Here is a 26,624-nt window from a genome sequence, read left to right as displayed (position 1 = left end):
GGATCAAGCTGACCCAGCCTGTCCACTGAGGTCTGTAGGTCAGCTCTACTTTCTATAAACGGTCAACTCGCCCTGGGCGTTGCCAAAGCAACGACTAACTGATTCCCAGGAAGACATCTGTTGCCCCTGGCTACTAGAGACAGCATCGCAAACTGCAGCCAATTCCCTATATAGTGCACTACATTTTGACCAGAGCCCGGTAGAAGAAGCAGTGCACTATAAGGGGAATAGGGTCCCATTTGGGACGTGTCCATCGTCTCCGTCCAATAAAAACACCACCGTATGTGTTCAGATGACCCCTTCATGACCCCTTCATGACAAACTAAACCGCTGCACCAGAGACCAGTCACTAAAACATCCTATTTATTCTTTAGGATTTAACTCTAATCTGCGCTACGACGACCGGTAAGACTTCCACATCGGGAAGAGAGACGAGACAACGAAGCAGCGTTTAAGAGCTTAAAAATCACAGATGAATTAATCTTCACATCATGGACTCGGATGTCAAGAGGCCTTAGGGAGACAGTCTTGCTTTTCCCATTTAATAACAGTGATGTCACAGCCTGGCATTATGTGATGAGCACAAGTACTGGACTTCACTGTAATACGACACCTGAAGTAAAAACACACAGTACTTTAACTGTAAACAGACAGGGTAATACACCCAGTGAACTGATAGAAACTAAGGCCCCCCCCCTGATCACTGCCTGACACAACGATTGGCTGGTTAACCCCGATTGGTTGGGTGTGATTCCAGAACGGTCGTATCTCTGCTCTGTGACAGGCCCGTGTTGCTGACAGACTCCACACAGAGAGACAGTTAATTACTAATGCTGTTGGGGACGCGTGTCCGTCCGTCTGTCTACCTAAATAGAAACATGACGAGACATGTCTGTCTACGTGGAGGCGTGATGAAATCAGCTATCCAATCAAGACGGATTAACAGACGGTTGCCGGGGAGAATTAAAAAAAGGGAGGACCTGTCATTTCATTGGCTCTGAGAACTGGGCTTGTTGATGAAAGAAAACGTTGTCAGTTACTGGAATTAAAACCGCACAGTGAGGAAGTCTGTCTGCCGTTAGTGAGCAGTGGCGTGTTAGTCCAAGACGTGAGGAATGATCCGTCTCCATGTATCTCCTTGCTCTCGTTATATGTGGGTTGAAACGAAGCATATCAGTGGTGGTGTTGGACGTGGTATTTTTTTACCTCGGGAAGGGCTGTCTAAAAATAAAGCTGAAAAACTGTATAGATGTTGGGTTAAGAAGACCATCGGACTTTAGCTATTGGTGGTGTGATCATCAGACATGATCACGTTCTGGCTAAATCCCCTGGTGCTATCTCCTACAACCCACTAGATTCCCTGGTGCTATCTCCGACAACCCACTAGATCCCCTGGTGCTATCTCCTACAAACCCACTAGATCCCCTGGTGCTATCTCCGACAACCCACTAGATCCCCTGGTGCTATCTCCGACAACCCACTAGATCCCCTGGTGCTATCTCCTACAACCCACTAGATCCCCTGGTGCTATATCCGACAACCCACTAGATCCCCTGGTGCTATCTCCTATAACCCACTAGATCCCCTGGTGCTATCTCCTATAACCCACTAGATATCCTGGTGCTATCTCCTACAACCCACTAGATCCCCAGGTGCTATCTCATACAACCCACTAGATCCCCAGGTGCTATCTCATACAACCCACTAGATCCCCTGGTGCTATCTCATACAACCCACTAGATCCCCTGGTGCTATCTCCTACAACCCACTAGATCCCCTGGTGCTATCTCCTACAACCCACTAGATCCCCTGGTGCTATCTCCTATAATCCACTAGATATCCTGGTGCTATCTCCTATAACCCACTAGATCCCCTGGTGCTATCTCCTACAACCCACTAGATCCCCTGGTGCTATATCCGACAACCCACTAGATCCCATGGTGCTATCTCCTATAACCCACTAGATCCCCTGGTGCTATCTCATACAACCCACTAGACCCCCTGGTGTTATCTCATACAACCCACTAGATCCCCTGGTGCTATCTCATACAACCCACTAGATCCCCTGGTGCTATCTCCTACAACCCATTAGATCCCCTGGTGCTATCTCATATAACCCACTAGATCTCATGGTGCTATATCCTACAACCCACGAGATATCCTGGTGCTATCTCCTATAACCCACTAGATCCCCTGGTGCTATCTCCTATAACCCACTAGATATCCTGGTGCTATCTCCTATAACCCACTAGATCCCCAGGTGCTATCTCATACAACCCACTAGATCCCCTGGTGCTATCTCCTATAACCCACTAGATATACTGGTGCTATCTCCTATAACCCACTAGATCCCATGGTGATATCTCCTATAACCCACTAGATATCCTGGTGCTATCTCCTATTACCCACTAGATATCCTGGTGCTATTTCCTATAACCCACTAGATATCATGGTGCTATCTCCTATAACCCACTAGATATCCTGGTGCTATCTCCTATAACCCACTAGATATACAGGTGCTATCTCCTATAACCCACTAGATATCCTGGTGATATCTCCTATAACCCACTAGATCCCCTGGTGCTATCTCCTGTAACCCACTAGATCCCCTGGTGCTATATCCTATAACCCACTAGATATCCTGGTGCTATCTCCTATAACCCACTAGATCCCCTGGTGCTATCTCCTGTAATCCACTAGATATCCTGGTGCTATCTCCTATAACCCACTAGATCCCCTGGTGCTATCTCCTATAATCCACTAGATATCCTGGTGCTATCTCCTATAACCCACTAGATCCCCTGGTGCTATCTCCTATAACCCACTAGATCCCCTGGTGCTATCTCATACAACCCACTAGATCCCCTGGTGTTATCTCATACAACCCACTAGATCCCCTGGTGCTATCTCATACAACCCACTAGATCCCCTGGTGCTATCTCCTACAACCCATTAGATCCCCTGGTGCTATCTCATATAACCCACTAGATCTCATGGTGCTATATCCTACAACCCACGAGATATCCTGGTGCTATCTCCTATAACCCACTAGATCCCCTGGTGCTATCTCCTATAACCCACTAGATATCCTGGTGCTATCTCCTATAACCCACTAGATCCCCAGGTGCTATCTCATACAACCCACTAGATCCCCTGGTGCTATCTCCTATAACCCACTAGATATACTGGTGCTATCTCCTATAACCCACTAGATCCCATGGTGATATCTCCTATAACCCACTAGATATCCTGGTGCTATCTCCTATAACCCACTAGATATCCTGGTGCTATCTCCTATAACCCACTAGATATCATGGTGCTATCTCCTATAACCCACTAGATATCCTGGTGCTATCTCCTATAACCCACTAGATATACAGGTGCTATCTCCTATAACCCACTAGATATCCTGGTGCTATCTCCTATAACCCACTAGATCCCCTGGTGCTATCTCCTGTAACCCACTAGATCCCCTGGTGCTATATCCTATAACCCACTAGATCCCCTGGTGATATATCCTACAACCCACTAGATCCCCTGGTGCTATCTCCTATAACCCACTAGATCCCCTGGTGCTATCTCCTGTAATCCACTAGATATCCTGGTGCTATCTCCTATAACCCACTAGATCCCCTGGTGCTATCTCCTATAACCCACTAGATATCCTGGTGCTATCTCCTATAACCCACTAGATATCCTGGTGCTATCTCCAATAAATAGTTGTCAGTTCCTAAACCTAGAAGGTGGTTAAAGGAGTCAGTGTACCTGGAGCAGCAGCGTGTAGGTCGGCTGTAGACTCACCTTGGAAGGACTGTCTGGCTCTCTCCACTAGTTCCTCTACAGGGTAGCTGGCCAGGTCTCCTCTGGCATGCTTGGTTTTACAGTACGTACAGGCATTCAGACAACTGCAGAGGGAGAGAGAAGAGGAGGTCGGGCCTCAGTTAAAACAGTTCAACAGTAGAACCGCCAGGACTTGAGGCATTTACAAGCAGCGGCCAACGAAGCCCTTTTTGAAGGTGGCCATTTCAAAGAGACCTGGAAGTGGTGTAGACAACAAGCCTCAACAGCAGGGAGTGTGTGTGTGATCAGGTGTATGACTGACCAACACCGCTCTCACAGGCAATCATATGGTTCCTTACATTATTCTGAGACCAAATAGCCTCTTAAACTAAACGCTATAATGTAGAGAAGAGCATCTATCTGAAGAGGAAAGGGAACGAGGGTTTAATACGGAAAGAGAAGTGAATCTTTGTAGAGGTATAGTTGGTTGCCCCCCCCCCCCCCTCCTCATCGAGGGATCTTTTGATGTGAGTGCCGAGGAGGACAAATGCATTCCTTTCAGACATGATCAATAGTTCTGGTTCTCCCAGCGTCTGTCTCCTTCTGCTTGTTATATTTGCTGTGAAGTGAATCTGAGACGAGAGAATCACAGTGCAGGAAGGCAGGTTTCCATTCCTTAGTGTGACTGGGCTGGCTGGCTGGCTGACTGGGCTGGCTGGCTGGCTGGCTGGCTGGCTGACTGACTGACTGACTTGCTGGGCTGGCTGGCTTTTCCTCTGTTGCTGGCTGACTGACTAGGCTGGCTGGTTGGATTCCTCTGTTGCTGGCTGACTGACTGGGCTGGCTGGTTGGATTCCTCTGTTGCTGGCTGACTGACTGGGCTGGCTGGTTGGATTCCACTGTTGCTGGCTGACTGGGCTGGCTGGTTGGATTCCTCTGTTGCTGGCTGACTGACTGGGCTGGCTGGTTGGATTCCTCTGTTGCTGGCTGACTGACTGGGCTGGCTGGTTGGATTCCTCTGTTGCTGGCTGACTGACTGGGCTGGCTGGTTGGATTCCTCTGTTGCTGGCTGACTGGCTGACTGTTTAGTTGAGACGCTTAGGGCTTCTTTGAGTTCTCTGCTTTCCTGTTCCCCTGATGAGCTGTGTGTCCGGCTGAGTTCAGACAGCTATGCCAAACTACAGCTCACACACACAGCCAAGAGCAGGCAGCGCCAGAACGTTGACATGTCGGTATCATGGCTGTTTCCAAGTTCTGGAAGAATGAAAGAGAGGAGACGACGGCTGTATCATCATGACCTGTTCACCAGAGAGATCTTCCCTCCTCCTCTCTCTCCCTCTCTCTCTCCCTCCCTCCCTCTCCCTCTCTCTCCCTCCCTCTCTCTCTCTCTCTCTCCCTCCCTCTCTCTCTCCCTCTCATCCCTCTCCCTCCCTTCCTCTCCCTCTCATCCCTCTCTCCCCCATCCCTCTCATCCCTCTCTCCCCCTCTCTCTCTCCCTCCCCCTGAACCACTAAGACACACGGTGTAGTACAAAGCCTGTGCTGCTGGTTGTAGTGGTGTCTGGCCGTGCCGTGCTGCTGGGATTCAGGAGATCAACGATGCTCCTGCTGTTGTCTTAACCCGGGTTTTAGAGAGGGAGAAACGGGGCTGTTTCTCATTGTTTTAAAGACAGCCAGAGGAAAACATGGAACAAATCAAAGGTAAGGAGACAGAAATGATTCAAGCTGGCTGGTAAAGGCATGTTATATATAGTTTTTTACAGGGACACATTTATTTTTCACATTCCGAAGACTTTGTCAGCAAGATTTTTGAGACCATCCTCAAACAACCGTGAAAACTAAGCAGTTTGATTTCTATATGGAATATATTAGGCCTCATTTTGGGAGGGATAAAGACTAGGTTGACTCCAGGACAGTCTAAACCCCCCCTGTCTGTTAAGACTAAATAGTCATTTACAAACCAAACCATTATAGTTGTGAATGAAGGAGAGTCACATGTCATCAATGATCTAGTCTCACAGAGTAACGATGAGACAACCAGAAATAGACCATCCGTGACCAACTGATAACATACAGGCTTCATACAACATGCAGTCTGCTCCAGTCTCATAGAAACACAGCACAGTCATTTATTCAAGGACAGCCCCCCCCCCCCCCCCCCCCCACATCTAGATTAGACTACTGCAATGCTCTACTTTCCGGTTACCCGGATAAAGCACTAAATAAACTTCAGTTAGTGCTAAACACGGCTGCTAGAATCTGGACTAGAACCCCAAAATGTGATCATATTACATCGCTTCTCTACACTGGCTTCCTGTTAAGGCTAGGGCTGATTTCAAGGTTTTACTGCTGACCTACAAAGCATTACATGGGCTTGCTCCTGCCTATCTTTCCAATTCCGTCCTGCCGTACATACCTACACGTACGTTACGGTCACAAGATGCAGGCCTCCTTGTTGTCCCTAGAATTTCAAAGCAAACAGCTGGAGGCAGGGCTTTCTCCTATAGAGCTCAGTTGAGTAACTGACGTGATCTTCCTGTCTAGGTTGGCGCCCCCCCTCGGGTTTGTGCCGTGGGGAAGATCTTCGTGGGCTATACTCGGCCTTGTCTCAGGATGGTAAGTTGGTGGTTGAAGTTATCCCTCTAGTGGTGTGGGGGATGTGCTTTGGCAAAGTGGGTGGAGTTCTATCCTGCCTGTTTGGCCCTGTCTGGGGGTATAGTTGGACGGGGCCACAGTGTCTCCCGACCCCTCCTGTCTAAGCCTACAGTATTTATGCTGCAATAGTTCATGTGTCGGGGGGCTAGGGTCAGTCTTATCTAGTGTCCTGTGTGAATTTAAGTAATTATCTCTCTCTCTCCCTCTCCTCCAGGAGGACCATGCCTCAGGACTACCTGGCATGATGACTCCTTGCTGTCCACCTGGTCGTGCTGCTGCTCCAGTTTCAACTGTTCTGCCTGCGGCTATGAAACCCTGACCTGATCACCGGACGTGCTACCTGTCCCGGACCTTCTGTTTTCAACTCTCTCTCTTTCTACCGCACCTGCTGTCTCTAACTGTGAAGGATCGGCTATGAAAAGCCAACTGACATTTACTCCTGAGGTGCTGACCTGTTGCACCCTCTACAACCACTGTGATTATTATTAATTGAACCTGCTGGTCATCTATGAACATTTGTACATCTTGGTCATGTTCTGTTGTAATCTCCACCCGGCACAGCCAGAAGAGGACTGGCCATCCCTCATAGCCCGGTTCCTCTCAAGGTTTCTTCCTAGGTATTGGCCTTTCTAGGGAGTTTTTCCCTAGCCACCGTGCTTCTACACCTGCATTGCTTGCCGTTTGGGATTTTAGGCTGGGTTTCTGTACAGCACTTTGTGACATCGGCTGATGTAAGAAGGGCTTTAGAAATACATTTGATTGATATGTTACTAAGAATAAACCGCTATTCACACAACAAGCCTAAGTTGGAAAAACCAAAAGAGTGTTGTTTTTGTACAGCTCTGTAATCCTGCATTTATAATAAGTCTCAAAAAAAAGAGAGAGAGGAGAGAGAGAGAGAGCGGAGAGAGAGCGATAGAGAGAGAGAGGGGAAAGAGAGGGGAGCGAGAGAGGGGAGAGAGAGATAGCGGAGAGAGAGCGATAGAGAGAGAGAGAGAGAGAGAGAGAGGAGAGAGAGGGGAGAGAGAGCGGAGAGAGAGTGAGAGAGAGCGGAGAGAGAGTGAGAGAGGGCGGAGAGAGAGAGAGGAGAGAGAGGGGAGAGAGGGAGAGAGAGCGGAGAGAGAGCGGAGAGAGAGGGGAGAGAGAGCGGAGAGAGAGCGGAGAGAGTGAGCGAGAGAGAGAGATGGGAGAGAGAGCGGAGAGAGAGTGATAGAGAGAGAGAGGGCAGAGAGAGCGGAGATAGAGCGGAGAGAGCGAGAGAGAGGAGGGAGAGAGCGAGAGAGAGGACAGAGAGAGGGGAGAGAGAGGGGAGAGAGAGGGGAGAGATGGGAGAGAGAGCGGAGAGAGAGCGAAGAGAGAGCGGAGAGAGAGCGAGAGTGAGAGAGAGAGGGGAGAGAGAGCGAGAGAGAGAGCGAGAGAGAGAGGGACAGAGAGAAGAGAGAGAGAGGGGACAGAGAGCGGAGAGAGAGCGAGAGAGAGAGAGAGAGAGAGAGAGCGAGAGAGAGAGAGGAGAGAGGGGAGAGAGAGGGGAGAGAGAGAGGAGAGAGAGAGAGAGAGAGAGAGAGAGAGAGAGAGAGAGAGAGAGAGGAGAGGAGAGAGGGGAGAGAGAGGGGAGAGAGCGGAGAGGAGAGAGGGGAGAGAGAGGGGAGAGAGCGGAGAGAGCGAGAGAGAGGAGAGAGAGAGGGGAGAAAGAGCGAGAGAGAGGAGAGAGAGAGGGGAGAGAGAGGGGAGAGACAGCGGGGAGAGAGAGACCAAGAGAGAGATGGGAGAGAGAGTGGAGAGAGAGCGAGAGAGAGAGAGAGAGAGAGAGAGAGAGAGAGGAGAGAGAGAGGGGACAGAGAGAGAGAGAGCGAGAGAGAGTGGAGAGAGAGCGAGAGAGAGAGTGAGAGAGGAGAGAGAGGGGAGAGAGAGCGAGAGAGCGAGGAGAGAGAGGGAGAGAGGGGAGAGAGAGACAGAGACAGAGAGGGGACAGAGAGAGAGAGAGCGGAGAGAGAGCGAGAGAGCGAGAGAGAGAGCGAGAGAGAGCGGAGAGAGAGCGAGAGAGGGGAGAGAGAGACAGAGACAGAGAGGGGACAGAGAGAGAGCGAGAGAGAGCGAGAGAGAGCGAGACAGAGGTGCATTTCCTACTACACTGTGACAAATACTCAGACCTAAGAGCATATTTCATTCCCAAAATTATAACTCAATACAAAGAATTTGAAACTATAAAAGATGAAGAAAAAATCAAATATTTATTGGGTGAAAAGCCAAAATGTGCAGTTTTGGCAGCCAAATATGTGTCCTCCTGCCACAACCTGAGGAACAGCCAGTGAAAAATGCAAAGTAATGTTGATAATATTTCCCATTTAGCTTAGTTTTGTTTTGTCTTTCATACCAGGTCATGTGTCTACTCAGTCATGTTGAGACTGGTCTACTACCAGGTCAGGTGTCTTCTCAAGTCATATTGACACTGGTCTACTACCATTGATTTAATGTGTTGTTCTGATTAATATTGTTGTTGTAGTTGTTGTTAATGGTGATCCCATGTCCACTACTACTATTATTATTGCTGTTGGTCCCACCATTTATTTATATATAAATATATATATAAGAGAGAGAGAGAGAGATTTCGTGTAAAGACTAGCACTAATAATGCTATGGTGGTCCAGATTTGAGGTGAACGGATGTCTTTGAAAGGAGATCCATCTCCGGCACTTTCCCTGATTAAAATGGGCATTAAAGATGGCAGCTGGGTCACATGACCTGGCCTCAGCGAGAACACTAACAGATGGGGCCCTCTCCCACTCTCCCATCATCCTGTCTCCCCCCTTTAACCCCCTGTCAGAGGATGGCTGTAGCCAGAACTCTGTGGGTCTGACTACAGGAGGGACCTACTCTCCTCCTTCCTTCCTGTTTCTCCCCAGCCCCCTCTCTCTCCCCCTCCAACCAACAGAGCTCAGAAGTCATGCCTCTACTCCAGGGGAGTATAGACTAGTACCCTGGTCTCCAGACCTCTACTCCAGGAGTCTCTGGTCTTATAGACTAGTACCCTGGTCTCCAGACCTCTACTCCAGGAGTCTCTGGTCTTATAGACTAGTACCCTGGTCCCCAGACCTCTACTCCAGGAGTCTCTGGTCTTATAGACTAGTACCCTGGTCTCCAGACCTCTACTCCAGGAGTCTCTGGTCTTATAGACGAGTACCCTGGTCTCCAGACCTCTACTCCAGGAGTCTCTGGTCTTATAGACTAGTACCCTGGTCTCCAGACCTCTACTCCAGGAGTCTCTGGTCTTATAGACTAGTACCCTGGTCTCCAGACCTCTACTCCAGGGGTCTCTGGTGTTAAATGTGAAATGTGGGCCAGCAGTAGTGGCTATAAGTGGATCAAACCCCTAGTATTTCCAAGAGACGTGAAGGCTGTGTCTCCATGACACAACAAATCAGTCATTCTGATGACACTGACAGGACCTGAGGACCAAGAAGGAGCAGACCCTGGATCAGATGATAGTGTAATGTATTGTATAAAGCACAGTGTAGGCGCAGACCCTGGATCAGATGATAGTGTAATGTATTGTATAAAGCACAGTGTAGGAGCAGACCCTGGATCAGATGATAGTGTAATGTATTGTATAAAGCCCAGTGTAGGAGCAGATCCTGGATCAGGTGATCGTGTAATGTATTGTATAAAGCCCAGTGTAGGAGCAGACCCTGGATCAGGTGATAGTGTAATGTATTGTATAAAGCCCAGTGTAGGAGCAGATCCTGGATCAGGTGATAGTGTAATGTATTGTATAAAGCCCAGTGTAGGAGCAGACCCTGGATCAGATGATAGTGTAATGTATTGTATAAAGCCCAGTGTAGGAGCAGACCCTGGATCAGATGATAGTGTAATGTATTGTATAAAGCCTAGTGTAGGAGCAGACCCTGGATCAGATGATAGTGTAATGTATTGTATAAAGCCCAGTGTAGGAGCAGACCCTGGATCAGATGATAGTGTAATGTGTGAAAAAGGCTCTATTTTACTACAGACTTTACTAAGTTGATACACCGTTTTCAATGTAAATATGTAAATAAAATGTGTATTCAAGAAAACATACAACATTTATTGTAGTTTGTTGTCCTGACAACATCTACATTACTACATTTACTGTAGTTAGTTGTCATCTAATATTTATTTAACTAGGCAAGTCAGTTAAGAATAAATTATAATTTACAATGGACGGCCTAGACCGGCCAAACCCGGACGACGCTGGGCCAATTGTGCGCCGCCCTATGGGACTCCCAATCACAGCAGGTTGTGATACAGCCTGGAATCGAACCAGAGGGTCAGTAGTGACGCCTCTAGCACTGAGATGCAGTGCCTTAGACCACTGAACCAGGGTCTGTAGTGACGCCTCTAGCACTGAGATGCAGTGTCTTAGACCGCTGAACCAGGGTCTGTAGTGACGCCTCTAGCACTGAGATGCAGTGTCTTAGACCGCTGAACCAGGGTCTGTAGTGACGCCTCTAGCACTGAACCAGGGTCTGTAGTGACGCCTCCAGCACTGAGATGCAGTGTCTTAGACCGCTGAACCAGGGTCTGTAGTGACGCTTCTAGCACTGAGATGCAGTGTCTTAGACCGCTGAACCAGGGTCTGTAGTGACGCCTCTAGCGCTGAACCAGGGTCTGTAGTGACGCCTCTAGCGCTGAACCAGGGTCTGTAGTGACGCCTCTAGCGCTGAACCAGGGTCTGTAGTGACGCCTCTAGCGCTGAACCAGGGTCTGTAGTGACGCCTCTAGCGCTGAACCAGGGTCTGTAGTGACGCCTCTAGCGCTGAACCAGGGTCTGTAGTGACGCCTCTAGCGCTGAACCAGGGTCTGTAGTGACGCCTCTAGCGCTGAACCAGGGTCTGTAGTGACGCCTCTAGCATCTCTCTCTCTCATTGTATTATTGTTCAGTAATGTAGACTTACTCTCCAAACTACAGCCCCCCCCCCTCCTCTCTCTTAGACACCTGCAGTAAGTCACTTCTGATTTCTTAACGACTGTAACCAGTAGTCTGAACGCCTCTTGCTGTGTGACTCTCTCCTCAAACATTAATTACACATGAAGGTGTACGAGGACAACATACTTCATCATTACGACACACATACACACACACACACACACACACACACACACACACACACACACACACACACACACACACACACACATACACACACACACACACACACACACACACACACACACACACACACACACACACACACACACACATACACACATACACACACACACATACACACACACACACACACACACACACACACACACACACACACACACATACACACACACACACACACACACACACACACACACACACACACACACACACATACAGGACAATGTACTACATCGTTACGGCTCAGAGGCAGGGAAGGCCCCTGGTGTAACAGCACACAGCTTTACCTCTGTCACACACACACACACACACACACACACACACACACACACACACACACACACACACCTCTTTGTTAGCCCGTCAACACAGAAGATGATGGAAAGACAATAGCACTGGGTCCCCCTGATAGACTCCTGGTCCCTCAATATATTAATGTGGGTCCCTGAGTGGAAACCTGCCCTAGATTACACTGACCCCCCTCACCGGCGAACACACACCCAAGAGGACACTCCTAGGAGCTGCTGCCTCCCAGGACGGCTTCAAATACTATTCGAAATCATTTCAAATACTTTATTGGTGCTTAATTAAGCTGAAACAAATCAAAACAGTCCCGGAACTGTAAAACCCCGCCCATCTCACATTCCAGGGAGAGTGAGGCATTCTGGGATGAAAGGATTTGAACGATTTCAAATAGTGTTTGAACCCATATCTTGTTCCCTGTGAGCAGAGGCAGGAAAACACTAGGGCATAAACACTAAGCCTGTGATCTGCATTTTCACAACGAAGCATTTCTTCTCTATTAATTGGAAAGCAGCTGAATCTATGACCACGTATTATGTTTAAAGCTTTTATTTAGAGACGTTGATAAAAAAAATAACAATTTAAAAAGTGGTTTGAACTTGAAGAGAAGTTGCAGGAACTCATTGTATTGTTTGTTAAGATGTTTGTGTCAACAAGGACGAGGAGGGTGAATATTGAACCCGGCACAGAAAGTATAAAACAATTAAGTCCTTTTATAAGAGGCTCCTCGAAGTCAACGTGGAAGAGAACAGTTGAACCCCACTGGGACGACTCCCACTGCTGGAACAAACAAAATGGACGCCGTTCAGTTTCAGTCTGAAAGGCATCGGGGTCCATTTGAGAAATCATTTCCAAGTCAAAGAGGGCTGCTAAGTCTGAGAAATACACACAGGGGAGGTCCCGAGCAACTGGAAGAGCTCACATGTCACCCAGGGACAACACACAGCAAACCACACCACACTAACCATGGCTTTAACAGCATGAGAGACATACAGCAGACCTCACACCACTAACCATGGCTTTAACAGCATGAGAGACACACAGCAGACCTCACACCACACTAACCATGGCTTTAACAGCATGAGAGACACACAGCAGACCTCACACCACTAACCATGGCTTTAACAGCATGAGAGACACACAGCAGACCTCACACCACTAACCATGGCTTTAACAGCATGAGAGACACACAGCAGACCTCACACCACCTAACCATGGCTTTAACAGCATGAGAGACACACAGCAGACCTCACACCACCTAACCATGGCTTTAACAGCATGAGAGACACACAGCAGACCTCACACCACACTAACCATGGCTTTAACAGCATGAGAGACACACAGCAGACCTCACACCACTAACCATGGCTTTAACAGCATGAGAGACACACAGCAGACCTCACACCACACTAACCATGGCTTTAACAGCATGAGAGACACACAGCAGACCTCACACCACACTAACCATGGCTTTAACAGCATGAGAGACACACAGCAGACCTCACACCACTAACCATGGCTTTAACAGCATGAGAGACACACAGCAGACCTCACACCACTAACCATGGCTTTAACAGCATGAGAGACACACAGCAGACCTCACACCACACTAACCATGGCTTTAACAGCATGAGAGACACACAGCAGACCTCACACCACACTAACCATGGCTTTAACAGCATGAGAGACACACAGCAGACCTCACACCACACTAACCATGGCTTTAACAGCATGAGAGACACACAGCAGACCTCACACCACTAACCATGGCTTTAACAGCATGAGAGACACACAGCAGACCTCACACCACTAACCATGGCTTTAACAGCATGAGAGACACACAGCAGACCACACACCACTAACCATGGCTTTAACAGCATGAGAGACACACAGCAGACCTCACACCACTAACCATGGCTTTAACAGCATGAGAGACACACAGCAGACCTCACACCACTAACCATGGCTTTAACAGCATGAGAGACACACAGCAGACCTCACACCACTAACCATGGCTTTAACAGCATGAGAGACACACAGCAGACCTCACACCACTAACCATGGCTTTAACAGCATGAGAGACACACAGCAGACCTCACACCACACTAACCATGGCTTTAACAGCATGAGAGACACACAGCAGACCTCACACCACACTAACCATGGCTTTAACAGCATGAGAGACACACAGCAGACCTCACACCACACTAACCATGGCTTTAACAGCATGAGAGACACACAGCAGACCTCACACCACTAACCATGGCTTTAACAGCATGAGAGACACACAGCAGACCTCACACCACTAACCATGGCTTTAACAGCATGAGAGACACACAGCAGACCTCACACCACTAACCATGGCTTTAACAGCATGAGAGACACACAGCAGACCTCACACCACTAACCATGGCTTTAACAGCTCAACCACTCCTGTTGGCTTGGCAACGCAGTACTGAATGGAACTAGGAACTCAAGCATTTCGCTGCACCTGCGAAAACATTTGCTAAATATGCGACCGGTAAAATTTAATTTGATATGAAACCACAGTGTTACGCCTATTAAACACCACACCTGGCTGTCTACTGGCTGTCTACTGGCTGTATACTGGCTGTCTACCAGTCTGGGCAGGTGAACTAACAGCAGGATCAGGTGAACTCATGAACCTGAGATAATGAAGGAGTGAACTAACAGCAGGATCAGGTGAACTCATGATCCTGAGATAATGAAGGAAGGGGGTGAACTAACAGCAGGATCAGGTGAACTCATGATCCTGAGATAATGAAGGAGTGAACTAACAGCAGGATCAGGTGAACTCATGATCCTGAGATAATGAAGGAAGGGGTGAACTAACAGCATGATCAGGTGAACTCATGATCCTGAGATAATGAAGGAAGGGGTGAACTAACAGCATGATCAGGTGAACTCATGAACCTGAGATAATGAAGGAAGGGGTGAACTAACAGCATGATCAGGTGAACTCATGATCCTGAGATAATGAAGGGGTGAACTAACAGCATGATCAGGTGAACTCATGATGGGGTGAACTCATGAACCTGAGATAATGAAGGAAGGGGTGAACTAACAGCATGATCAGGGTGAACTCATGATCCTGAGATAATGAAGGAAGGGGTGAACTAACAGCAGGATCAGGTGAACTCATGATCCTGAGATAATGAAGGAAGGGGTGAACTAACAGCAGGATCAGGTGAACTCATGATCCTGAGATAATGAAGGAAGGGGTGAACTCATGAACCTGAGATAATGAAGGAAGGGGTGAACTAACAGCATGATCAGGTGAACTCATGATCCTGAGATAATGAAGGAAGGGGTGAACTAACAGCATGATCAGGGTGAACTCATGATCCTGAGATAATGAAGGAAGGGGTGAACTAACAGCAGGATCAGGTGAACTCATGATCCTGAGATAATGAAGGAAGGGGTGAACTAACAGCAGGATCAGGTGAACTCATGATCCTGAGATAATGAAGGAAGGGGTGAACTCATGAACCAGAGATAATGAAGGAAGGAGTGAACTAACAGCAGGATCAGGTGAACTCATGATCCTGAGATAATGAAGGAAGGGGTGAACTAACAGCAGGATCAGGTGAACTCATGATCCTGAGATAATGAAGGAAGGAGTGAACTAACAGCAGGATCAGGTGAACTCATGATCCTGAGATAATGAAGGAAGGGGTGAACTAACAGCAGGATCAGGTGAACTCATGATCCTGAGATAATGAAGGAAGGGGTGAACTAACAGCAGGATCAGGTGAACTCATGATCCTGAGATAATGAAGGAAGGGGTGAACTCATGAACCTGAGATAATGAAGGAAGGGGTGAACTAACAGCAGGATCAGGTGAACTCATGATCCTGAGATAATGAAGGAAGGGGGTGAACTAACAGCAGGATCAGGTGAACTCATGAACCTGAGATAATGAAGGGGTGAACTAACAGTAGGATCAGGTGAACTCATGATCCTGAGATAATGAAGGAAGGGGTGAACTCATGAACCTGAGATAATGAAGGAAGGGGTGAACTCATGAACCTGAGATAATGAAGGAAGGAGTGAACTAACAGCAGGATCAGGTGAACTCATGATCCTGAGATAATGAAGGAAGGGGTGAACTCATGAACCTGAGATAATGAAGGAAGGGGTGAACTCATGAACCTGAGATAATGAAGGAAGGAGTGAACTAACAGCAGGATCAGGTGAACTCATGAACCTGAGATAATGAAGGAAGGGGTGAACTAACAGCAGGATCAGGTGAACTCATGATCCTGAGATAATGAAGGAAGGAGTCCGTGTAACAAAGCCAGCAGCAGAAGCCAAGAAGAAATCAAACTCACTAGAACAGGAAACCCCATTCAAGCCAATGGGTGTATAGTCCTGTTTCTATGGCAGCAGCCTAGGCCAGGCCGGTCAGCCTACACGCTACAGTACAGAAACATTCCTTTGACAATGCTCAGACAAGCTGAGGGGAAAACACAGTGGCTCTGGAGACAAAACAAGAAGCTGCAGCAGTCAGAGAACTCACAGTGTGTGTGTGTGTGTGTGTGTGTGTGTGTGTGTGTGTGTGTGTGTGTGTGTGTGTGTGTGTGTGTGTGTGTGTGTGTGTGTGTGTGTGTGTGTGTGTGTGTGTGTGTGTGGCGGCCTCACAGGGAGCATGAAGCACGAGACTAAATACAGAGAGAGTTCATTAGGTCAGAGACAAAGAGATGATTCAACACTAGAGACTTGAGGCGCGGGACAGAGACACAGCCTGGGACAGAGACACATCCTGGGACAGAGACACATCCTGGGACAGAGACACAGCCTGGGACAGAGACACATCCTGGGACAGAGACACATCCTGGGACAGAGACACAGCCTGGGACAGAGACACAGCCTGGGACAGAGACACAGCCTGGGACAGAGACACAGCCTGGGACAGAGACACATCCTGGGACAGAGACACATCCTGGGACAGAGACACATCCTGGGACAGAGACACATCCTGGGACAGAGACACATCCTGGGACAGAGACACAGCCTGGGACAGAGACACAGCCTGGGACAGAGACACAGCCTGGGACAGAGACACAGCCTGGGACAGAGACAGATGGAGACTGGGACAGAGACACAGCCTGGGACAGAGACACATCCTGGGACAGAGACACATCCTGGGACAGAGACACATCCTGGGACAGAGACACATCCTGGGACAGAGACACAGCCTGGGACAGAGACACAGCCTGGGACAAAGACACAGCCTGGGACAGAGACACAGCCTGGGACAGAGACACAGCCTGGGACAGAGACACAGCCTGGGACAGAGACACAGCCTGGGACAGAGACACAGCCTGGGACAGAGACACATACTAGGACAGAGACACATCCTAGGACAGAGACACATCCTGGGACAGAGACACATCCTGGGACATAGACACAGCCTGGGACAGAGACACAGACTGGGACAGAGACACAGACTGGGACAGAGACACAGACTGGGACAGAGACACAGACTGGGACAGAGACACAGCCTGGGACAGAGACACATCCTGGGACAGAGACACAGCCTGGGACAGAGACACAGCCTGGGACAGAGACACATCCTGGGACAGAGACACAGCCTGGGACAGAGACACATCCTGGGACAGAGACACGGCCTGGGACAGAGACACATCCTGGGACAGAGACATAGCCTGGGACAGAGACAGATGGAGACTGGGACAGGGACACAGCCTGGGACAGAGACAGATGGAGACTGGGACAGAGACACATCCTGGGACAGAGACACAGCCTGGGACAGAGACACAGCCTGGGACAGAGACACATCCTGGGACAGAGACACAGCCTGGGACAGAGACACATCCTGGGACAGAGACACATCCTGGGACAGAGACACATCCTGGGACAGAGACACAGCCTGGGACAGAGACACATCCTGGGACAGAGACACATCCTGGGACAGAGACACAGCCTGGGACAGAGACACAGCCTGGGACAGAGACACATCCTGGGACAGAGACACATCCTGGGACAGAGACAGATGGAGATTGGGGCGCTGGACAGAGACACAGCCTGGGACAGAGACATATGAGGAGGGAGTGAAAGAGAAAGAAATTAGGTAAAGAGAGAGAGAGACTCAGAGAGAGATAGTAAAAGAGAGAGAGACTCAGAGAGAGATAATAAAAGAGAGAGAGACTCAGAGAGAGATAATAAAAGAGAGAGAGACTCAGAGATAGTAAAAGAGAGAGAGACTCAGAGAAAAAACAGAGCTCTGCCTGGGGAGCAGATTAGAGCGTCTAAGCTTAGAGCATCCGAGTTAGGAGACGTGAGACGTTCCTAAACTGAGGCCTTGTGTACCAGGGTGGCCTTAACCACTTGATCCACGTTTAATCTGCAGCTCATCTCCCACTTCATCTTTAACTCCCCTCTATTACAGCACAGAGACTCATCCCTACTGAGACCCCCTCCACCACACAGTAGGGCTGGGAATCATTACAGCACAGAGACTCAGACCCCCTCCACCACACAGTAGGGCTGGGAATCATTACAGCACAGAGACTCAGACCCCCTCCACCACACAGTAGGGCTGGGAATCATTACAGCACAGAGACTCAGACCTACTGAGACCCCCTCCACCACCACACAGTAGGGCTGGGAATCATTACAGCACAGAGACTCAGACCCCCTCCACCACACAGTAGGGCTGGGAATCATTACAGCACAGAGACTCAGACCTACTGAGACCCCCCCCCACACACAGTAGGGCTGGGAATCATTACAGCACAGAGACTCAGACCCCCACCACCACACAGTAGGGCTGGGAATCATTACAGCACAGAGACTCAGACCTACTGAGACCCCCTCCACCACACAGTAGGGCTGGGAATCATTACAGCACAGAGACTCAGACCTACTGAGACCCCCTCCACCACCACACAGTAGGGCTGGGAATCATTACAGCACAGAGACTCAGACCCCCTCCACCACACAGTAGGGCTGGGAATCATTACAGCACAGAGACTCAGACCCCCTCCACCACACAGTAGGGCTGGGAATCATTACAGCACAGAGACTCAGACCCCCTCCACCACACAGCAGGGCTGGGAACCATTACAGCACAGAGACTCAGACCTACTGAGACCCCCTCCACCACACAGTAGGGCTGGGAATCATTACAGCACAGAGACTCAGACCCCCACCACCACACAGTAGGGCTGGGAATCATTACAGCACAGAGACTCAGACCTACTGAGACCCCCTCCACCACACAGTAGGGCTGGGAATCATTACAGCACAGAGACTCAGACCCCCTCCACCACACAGTAGGGCTGGGAATCATTACAGCACAGAGACTCAGACCCCCTCCACCACACAGTAGGGCTGGGAATCATTACAGCACAGAGACTCAGACCCCCTCCACCACAGAGTAGGGCTGGGAATCATTACAGCACAGAGACTCAGATCCCCTCCACCACACAGTAGGGCTGGGAATCATTACAGCACAGAGACTCAGACCTACTGAGACCCCCTCCACCACACAGTAGGGCTGGGAATCATTACAGCACAGAGACTCAGACCCCCTCCACCACACAGTAGGGCTGGGAATCATTACAGCACAGAGACTCAGACCCCCTCCACCACACAGTAGGGCTGGGAATCATTACAGCACAGAGACTCAGACCCCCACCACCACACAGTAGGGCTGGGAATCATTACAGCACAGAGACTCAGACCTACTGAGACCCCCTCCACCACACAGTAGGGCTGGGAATTTGAGGACAAGGGAGGGAGGTTGAGGAGGTTGAGGACAAGGGAGGGAGGTTGAGGACAAGGGAGGGAGGTTGAGGACAAGGGAGGGAGGTTGAGGACAAGGGAGGGAGGTTGAGGACAAGGGAGGGAGGTTGAGGACAAGGGAGCGAAGTTGAGGACAAGGGAGGGAAGTTGAGGACAAGGGAGGGAGGTTGAGGACAAGGGAGGGAGGTTGAGGACAAGGGAGGGAGGTTGAGGAGGTTGAGGACAAGGGAGGGAGGTTGAGGACAAGGGAGGGAGGCTGAGGACAAGGGAGGGAGGATGAGGACAAGGGAGGGAGTTGAGGACAAGGGAGGGAGGCTGAGGACAAGGGAGGGAGGTTGAGGACAAGGGAGGGAGGTTGAGGAGGTTGAGGACAAGGGAGGGAAGTTGAGGACAAGGGAGGGAGGTTGAGGACAAGGGAGGGAGGTTGAGGACACGGGAGGGAGGCTGAGGACAAGGGAGGGAGGTTGAGGACAAGGGAGGGAGGCTGAGGACAAGGGAGGGAGGCTGAGGACAAGGGAGGGAGGTTGAGGACAAGGGAGGGAAGTTGAGGACAAGTCCATCTTTCTGTTAAGGCATGCAGCCAGGGCAGAGCAGAGTGAAAAGCAGCTCTTTGTTTTAATGACAGGGATGAGCTCAGAACCATGTGATGTAGTTACGAATGACAACGGAGACAAACCCTTTTCCTCTACACATGTAATATCCCTGTTTTTTTAACATCACAACATAATATTAAACTCCAAAAAGCAGATACTACGTGCAGTACTACAGTCCAGTATGTATCTTCAAGACAGGAAGTGACTGCATGGCTAGGAGAAGTAGAGTACGAGTACGAAACTGTATTCCTACACGTGTATTGAGTTAGGTTGCAGTATGGAAGAGTTTAAACGGGGGACCTCACAGTGAATTACAGTATTCCTACACGTGTATTGAGTTAGGTTGCAGTATGGAAGAGTTTAAACGGGGGACCTCACAGTGAATTACAGCATTGGGAGATACTGTACTACAGTGGTCACCATATGGAATGAATATGGTAAAACATTAGCATACACACTATGTTTCTAGACCTCTCTCTGCCCTTTATAACAAAGAGACATTTCACAGCTCTCAGATCTGTCAGCTTTAAGACAGGGAGAGAGAGAGAGAGAGAGAGGGGAGAGAGAGAGGGAGAGAGAGAGAGAGAGAGAGAGAGAGAGAGAGAGAGAGAGAGAGAGGGAGAGAGGATAGAGAGGAGAGAGATACAGAGATACAGAGAGAGGGAGAAAGAGGAGAGAGAGAGGGACAGAGAGGAGAGAGAGAGAGAGAGAGACAGAGAAAGAGAGGAGACAGAGAGAGAGAGAGAGAGAGACAGAGAGACAGAGAGACAGAGAGAGAGGAGATAGAGGAGAGAGAGAGAGAGAGGGGAGGAGAAACTGTCATACATCAGAGCTGACATTTCAAAGAAGCAAAAAGTTCACGGGGACGTTGACTTCTGTACGGGTTCTGGAACAAGTTTGAGGAGACAATCCTTTCATTCTCCTCAGAGGTTTGATTTGCAGCAACGTCGATCAGACGGAATGAGAGAGAGTAGAGAGAGAGTGGAAAGAGACAGAGACAGAGGAGAGAGAGAGAGAGAGAGAGAGAGAGAGAGGAGAGAGAGAGTGGAAAGAGACAGAGACAGAGGAGAGAGGAGAGAGAGAGAGAGAGAGAGAGAGAGAGAGGAGAGAGAGAGAGAGAGAGTGGAAAGAGACAGAGACAGAGGAGAGAGAGAGAGAGAGAGAGAGAGAGAGAGGAGAGAGAGAGAGAGAGAGTGGAAAGAGACAGAGACAGAGGAGAGAGAGAGTGGAGAGCAGAGCAGAGAGAGAGGAGAGAGAGAGTGGAAAGAGACAGAGACAGAGGAGAGAGAGAGAGAGAGAGAGAGAGAGAGAGAGGAGAGAGAGAGAGAGGAGAGAGAGAGAGGAGAGAGAGAGAGTGGAAAGAGACAGAGACAGAGGAGAGAGGCCAGACGCAGAGAGTGCCGCAAAGCAGACAGCAGACAGAGAGCAGCAGACAGAGAGAGAGGAGCACGACGACCAGAGAGCAGAGAGGCCAGCAGACCGACGACGACCGAGAGAGAGAGAGAGGAGAGAGAGAGAGGAGAGAGAGAGAGAGAGAGAGAGAGAGAGAGAGAGGAGAGAGAGAGTGGAAAGAGACAGAGACAGAGGAGAGAGGAGAGAGAGAGTGGAAAGAGACAGAGACAGAGGAGAGAGAGAGAGAGAGGAGAGAGAAAGAGAGAGAGAGGAGAGAGAGAGAGAGAGAGAGAGAGGAGAGAGAGAGAGGAGAGAGAGAGTGGAAAGAGACAGAGACAGAGGAGAGAGTACCAGACATCAGAGAGGCCCAGCATTACTCTACGTACCAGACATCAGTCAACAGAGAGGCCCAGCATTACTCTACGTACCAGACATCAGAGAGGCCCAGCATTACTCTACGTACCAGACATCAGTCATCAGAGAGGCCCAGCATTACTCTACGTACCAGACACCAGACATCAGAGAGGCCCAGCATTACTCTACGTACCAGACACCAGAGAGAGGCACAGCATTACTCTACATACCAGTCATCAGAGAGAGGCGCAGCATTACTCTACGTACCAGACATCAGAGAGAGGCCCAGCATTACTCTACGTACCAGACATCAGAGAGGCCCAGCATTACTCTACGTACCAGACATCAGAGAGGCCCATCATTACTCTACGTACCAGACATCAGTCATCAGAGAGGCCCAGCATTACTCTATGTACCAGACATCAGACATCAGAGAGGCCCATCATTACTCTACGTACCAGACATCAGACATCAGAGAGGCCCATCATTACTCTACGTACCAGACATCAGAGAGGCCCAGCATTACTCTACGTACCAGACATCAGACATCAGAGAGGCCCATCATTACTCTACGTACCAGACATCAGACATCAGAGAGGCCCATCATTACTCTACGTACCAGACATCAGAGAGGCCCATCATTACTCTACGTACCAGACATCAGAGAGAGGCCCAGCATTACTCTACGTACCAGACATCAGTCATCAGAGAGAGGCCCAGCATTACTCTACGTACCAGACATCAGTCATCAGAGAGAGGCACATCATTACTCTACGTACCAGACATCAGAGAGAGGCCCAGCATTACTCTACGTACCAGACATCAGAGAGGCCCAGCATTACTCTACGTACCAGACATCAGAGAGAGGCCCATCATTACTCTACGTACCAGACATCAGTCATCAGAGAGGCCCATCATTACTCTACGTACCAGACATCAGTCATCAGAGGTCCCTCACTCACGTATTTTGCCCTCCGCTCCTTTGGCCCAACCGAATGTAAATCAATTTCATAGTTTAAGTTGTAATATTTATTTGAGCTGAGGCGAGACTAAACAATATGTGTGAGAGTTTGTTTGCTTTGGAAAATTAAAATTCTTCAGAGTGGATGGACATGACAGGAGAGAGGAGATAGGACTGAGAGAGTGTGTGTGAGAGGGGGGAGATAGAGACAGGGAGCTAGAGAGCCTCGGAAGGGGGGAGGAGAGAGCGAAAGGAGAGAGAGGGGGGAGAGAGGCTGTGAGTAGAGGAAAGAAGGAGGGGGGGGCAGTGAGGAGAGACAAGGGAGAGGCAGTGAGGAGAGACAGGGAGAGGCAGTGAGGAAAGACGGGGGAGAGGCTGTGAGGAGAGACAAGGAGAGGCAGTGAGGAGAGACAAGGAGAGGCAGTGAGGAGAGACAAGGAGAGGCAGTGAGGAGAGACATGGAGAGGCAGTGAGGAGAGACGGGGAGAGGCAGTGAGGAGAGACGGGGAGAGGCAGTGAGGAAAGACGGGGGAGAGGCTGTGAGGAGAGACAAGGAGAGGCAGTGAGGAGAGACAAGGAGAGGCAGTGAGGAGAGACAAGGAGAGGCAGTGAGGAGAGACAAGGAGAGGCAGTGAGGAGAGACATGGAGAGGCAGTGAGGAGAGACGGGGAGAGGCAGTGAGGAGAGACAAGGAGAGGCAGTGAGGAGAGACGGGGAGAGGCAGTGAGGAGAGACAAGGAGAGGCAGTGAGGAAAGACGGGGAGAGGCAGTGAGGAGGGACGGGGAGAGGCAGTGAGGAGAGACAAGGGAGAGGCAGTGAGGAGAGACGGGGAGAGGCAGTGAGGAGAGATGGGGAGAGGCAGTGAGGAGAGATGGGGAGAGGCAGTGAGGATAGAGAGAGAGAGGCAGTGAGGAGAGACATGGAGAGGCAGTGAGGAGAGGCAGTGAGGAGAGACAGGGAGAGGCAGTGAGGAGAGACAGGGAGAGGCAGTGAGGAGAGACAGGGAGAGGCAGTGAGGAGAGACAGGGAGAGGCAGTGAGGAGAGACAGGGAGAGGCAGTGAGGAGAGACGGGGAGAGGCAGTGAGGAGAGACGGGGAGAGGCAGTGAGGAGAGACGGGGAGAGGCAGTGAGGAGAGACGGGGAGAGGCAGTGAGGAGAGACGGGGAGAGGCAGTGAGGAGAGACAGGGAGAGGCAGTGAGGAGAGACAGGGAGAGGCAGTGAGGAGAGACAGGGAGAGGCAGTGAGGAGAGACAGGGAGAGGCAGTGAGGAGAGACAGGGAGAGGCAGTGAGGAGAGACAGGGAGAGGCAGTGAGGAGAGACAGGGAGAGGCAGTGAGGAGAGACCGGGAGAGGCAGTGAGGAGAGACAGGGAGAGGCAGTGAGGAGAGACAGGGAGAGGCAGTGAGGAGAGACAAGGAGAGGCAGTGAGGAGAGACAGGGAGAGGCAGTGAGGAGAGACGGGGAGAGGCAGTGAGGAGAGACGGGGATAGGCAGTGAGGAGGGACAGGGAGAGGCAGTGAGGAGAGACGGGGAGAGGCAGTGAGGAGAGATGGGGAAAGGCAGTGAGGAGAGGCAGCGAGGAGAGGCAGTGAGGAGAGGCAGTGAGGAGAGGCAGTGAGGAGGGAGAGGCAGTGAGGAGAGACGGGGAGGAGGGAGAGGCAGTGAGGAGAGACGGGGAGAGGCAGTGAGGAGAGACGGGGAGAGGCAGTGAGGAGAGACAGGGAAAGGCAGTGAGGAGAGGCAGCGAGGAGAGGCAGTGAGGAGAGGCAGTGAGGAGAGGCAGTGAGGAGGGAGAGGCAGTGAGGAGAGACGGGGAGGAGGGAGAGGCAGTGAGGAGAGACGGGGAGAGGCAGTGAGGAGAGACGGGGAGAGGCAGTGAGGAGAGACAGGGAGAGGCAGTGAGGAAAGACGGGGGAGAGGCTGTGAGGAGAGACAAGGAGAGGCAGTGAGGAGAGACAAGGAGAGGCAGTGAGGAGAGACAAGGAGAGGCAGTGAGGAGAGACATGGAGAGGCAGTGAGGAGAGACGGGGAGAGGCAGTGAGGAGAGACAAGGAGAGGCAGTGAGGAGAGACGGGGAGAGGCAGTGAGGAGAGACAAGGAGAGGCAGTGAGGAAAGACGGGGAGAGGCAGTGAGAGGGACGGGGAGAGGCAGTGAGGAGAGACAAGGGAGAGGCAGTGAGGAGAGACGGGGAGAGGCAGTGAGGAGAGATGGGGAGAGGCAGTGAGGATAGAGAGAGAGAGGCAGTGAGGAGAGACATGGAGAGGCAGTGAGGAGAGGCAGTGAGGAGAGACAGGGAGAGGCAGTGAGGAGAGACAGGGAGAGGCAGTGAGGAGAGGCAGTGAGGAGAGACAGGGAGAGGCAGTGAGGAGAGACAGGGAGAGGCAGTGAGGAGAGACAGGGAGAGGCAGTGAGGAGAGACAGGGAGAGGCGGTGAGGAGAGACAGGGAGAGGCAGTGAGGAGAGACGGGGAGAGGCAGTGAGGAGAGACGGGGAGAGGCAGTGAGGAGAGACGGGGAGAGGCAGTGAGGAGAGACGGGGAGAGGCAGTGAGGAGAGACAGGGAGAGGCAGTGAGGAGAGACAGGGAGAGGCAGTGAGGAGAGACAGGGAGAGGCAGTGAGGAGAGACAGGGAGAGGCAGTGAGGAGAGACAGGGAGAGGCAGTGAGGAGAGACAGGGAGAGGCAGTGAGGAGAGACAGGGAGAGGCAGTGAGGAGAGACAGGGAGAGGCAGTGAGGAGAGACAGGGAGAGGCAGTGAGGAGAGACAGGGAGAGGCAGTGAGGAGAGACCGGGAGAGGCAGTGAGGAGAGACAGGGAGAGGCAGTGAGGAGCGACAGGGAGAGGCAGTGAGGAGAGACAAGGAGAGGCAGTGAGGAGAGACGGGGAGAGGCAGTGAGGAGAGACGGGGAGAGGCAGTGAGGAGAGACGGGGATAGGCAGTGAGGAGGGACAGGGAGAGGCAGTGAGGAGAGACGGGGAGAGGCAGTGAGGCGAGAGAGAGAGACAGTGAGGAGAGAGAGGCAGTGAGCAGAGAGAGAGAGGCAGTGAGGAGAGACGGGGAAAGGCAGTGAGGAGAGACGGGGAAAGGCAGTGAGGAGAGGCAGCGAGGAGAGGCAGTGAGGAGAGGCAGTGAGGAGAGGCAGTGAGGAGGGAGAGGCAGTGAGGAGAGACGGGGAGGAGGGAGAGGCAGTGAGGAGAGACGGGGAGAGGCAGTGAGGAGAGACGGGGAAAGGCAGTGAGGAGAGGCAGTGAGGAGAGGCAGTGAGGAGAGGCAGTGAGGAGAGGCAGTGAGGAGAGCTAAAAACCAGTGTTTGATAAACAGACGGGAGCTGAGCGGTGTGTGTTTGTATTACAGCTCTGTAAAGCAGCAACATATCCCATATCATGTTTTATACTGGCTCTGTGTCCTGACTAGTCTTAGGTAGTACAACAAATAGGTAACATGGTGCCATTCAGGACACAACAAATAGGTAACATGGTGCCATTCAGGACACAACAAATAGGTAACATGGTGCCATTCAGGACACAGAACATACAGTATCTATTTTAGAGATGTGACAGAAGGTTTCCAGCCAATCGGCGGCAGAGTTCCATGCGTATATTAACTGCCTTGTCCAGGGGCAGAACGACAGATGTTTACCTCGTCAGCTCC

The 26,624-nt window shown here is 50.7% G+C and overlaps 1 protein-coding gene across 2 annotated transcripts in view; it reads right to left on the bottom strand.

Annotated features, from left to right (window-relative positions):
* The window catches only part of cdkal1 (CDK5 regulatory subunit associated protein 1-like 1), an 815,078-nt gene that overhangs the window by 488,169 nt on the left and 300,285 nt on the right, over positions 1 to 26,624 (bottom strand). For both annotated transcript variants that reach the window (XR_008759828.1, XM_055924595.1), the window contains exon 8: positions 3,802 to 3,905. Coding sequence is in view for 1 of the 2 variants with exons in the window: in XM_055924595.1 (XP_055780570.1) it covers positions 3,802 to 3,905 (104 nt within the window). In the remaining variant the exon portion in view is untranslated. The remainder of the gene's footprint in view (positions 1 to 3,801; positions 3,906 to 26,624) is intronic.

This window comes from Salvelinus fontinalis, chromosome 6, assembly GCF_029448725.1.
Source record: "Salvelinus fontinalis isolate EN_2023a chromosome 6, ASM2944872v1, whole genome shotgun sequence".
In the NCBI taxonomy this organism is placed as follows: Eukaryota; Metazoa; Chordata; class Actinopteri; order Salmoniformes; family Salmonidae; genus Salvelinus; species Salvelinus fontinalis.
This window is presented reverse-complemented; position numbering and strand designations above follow the sequence as displayed.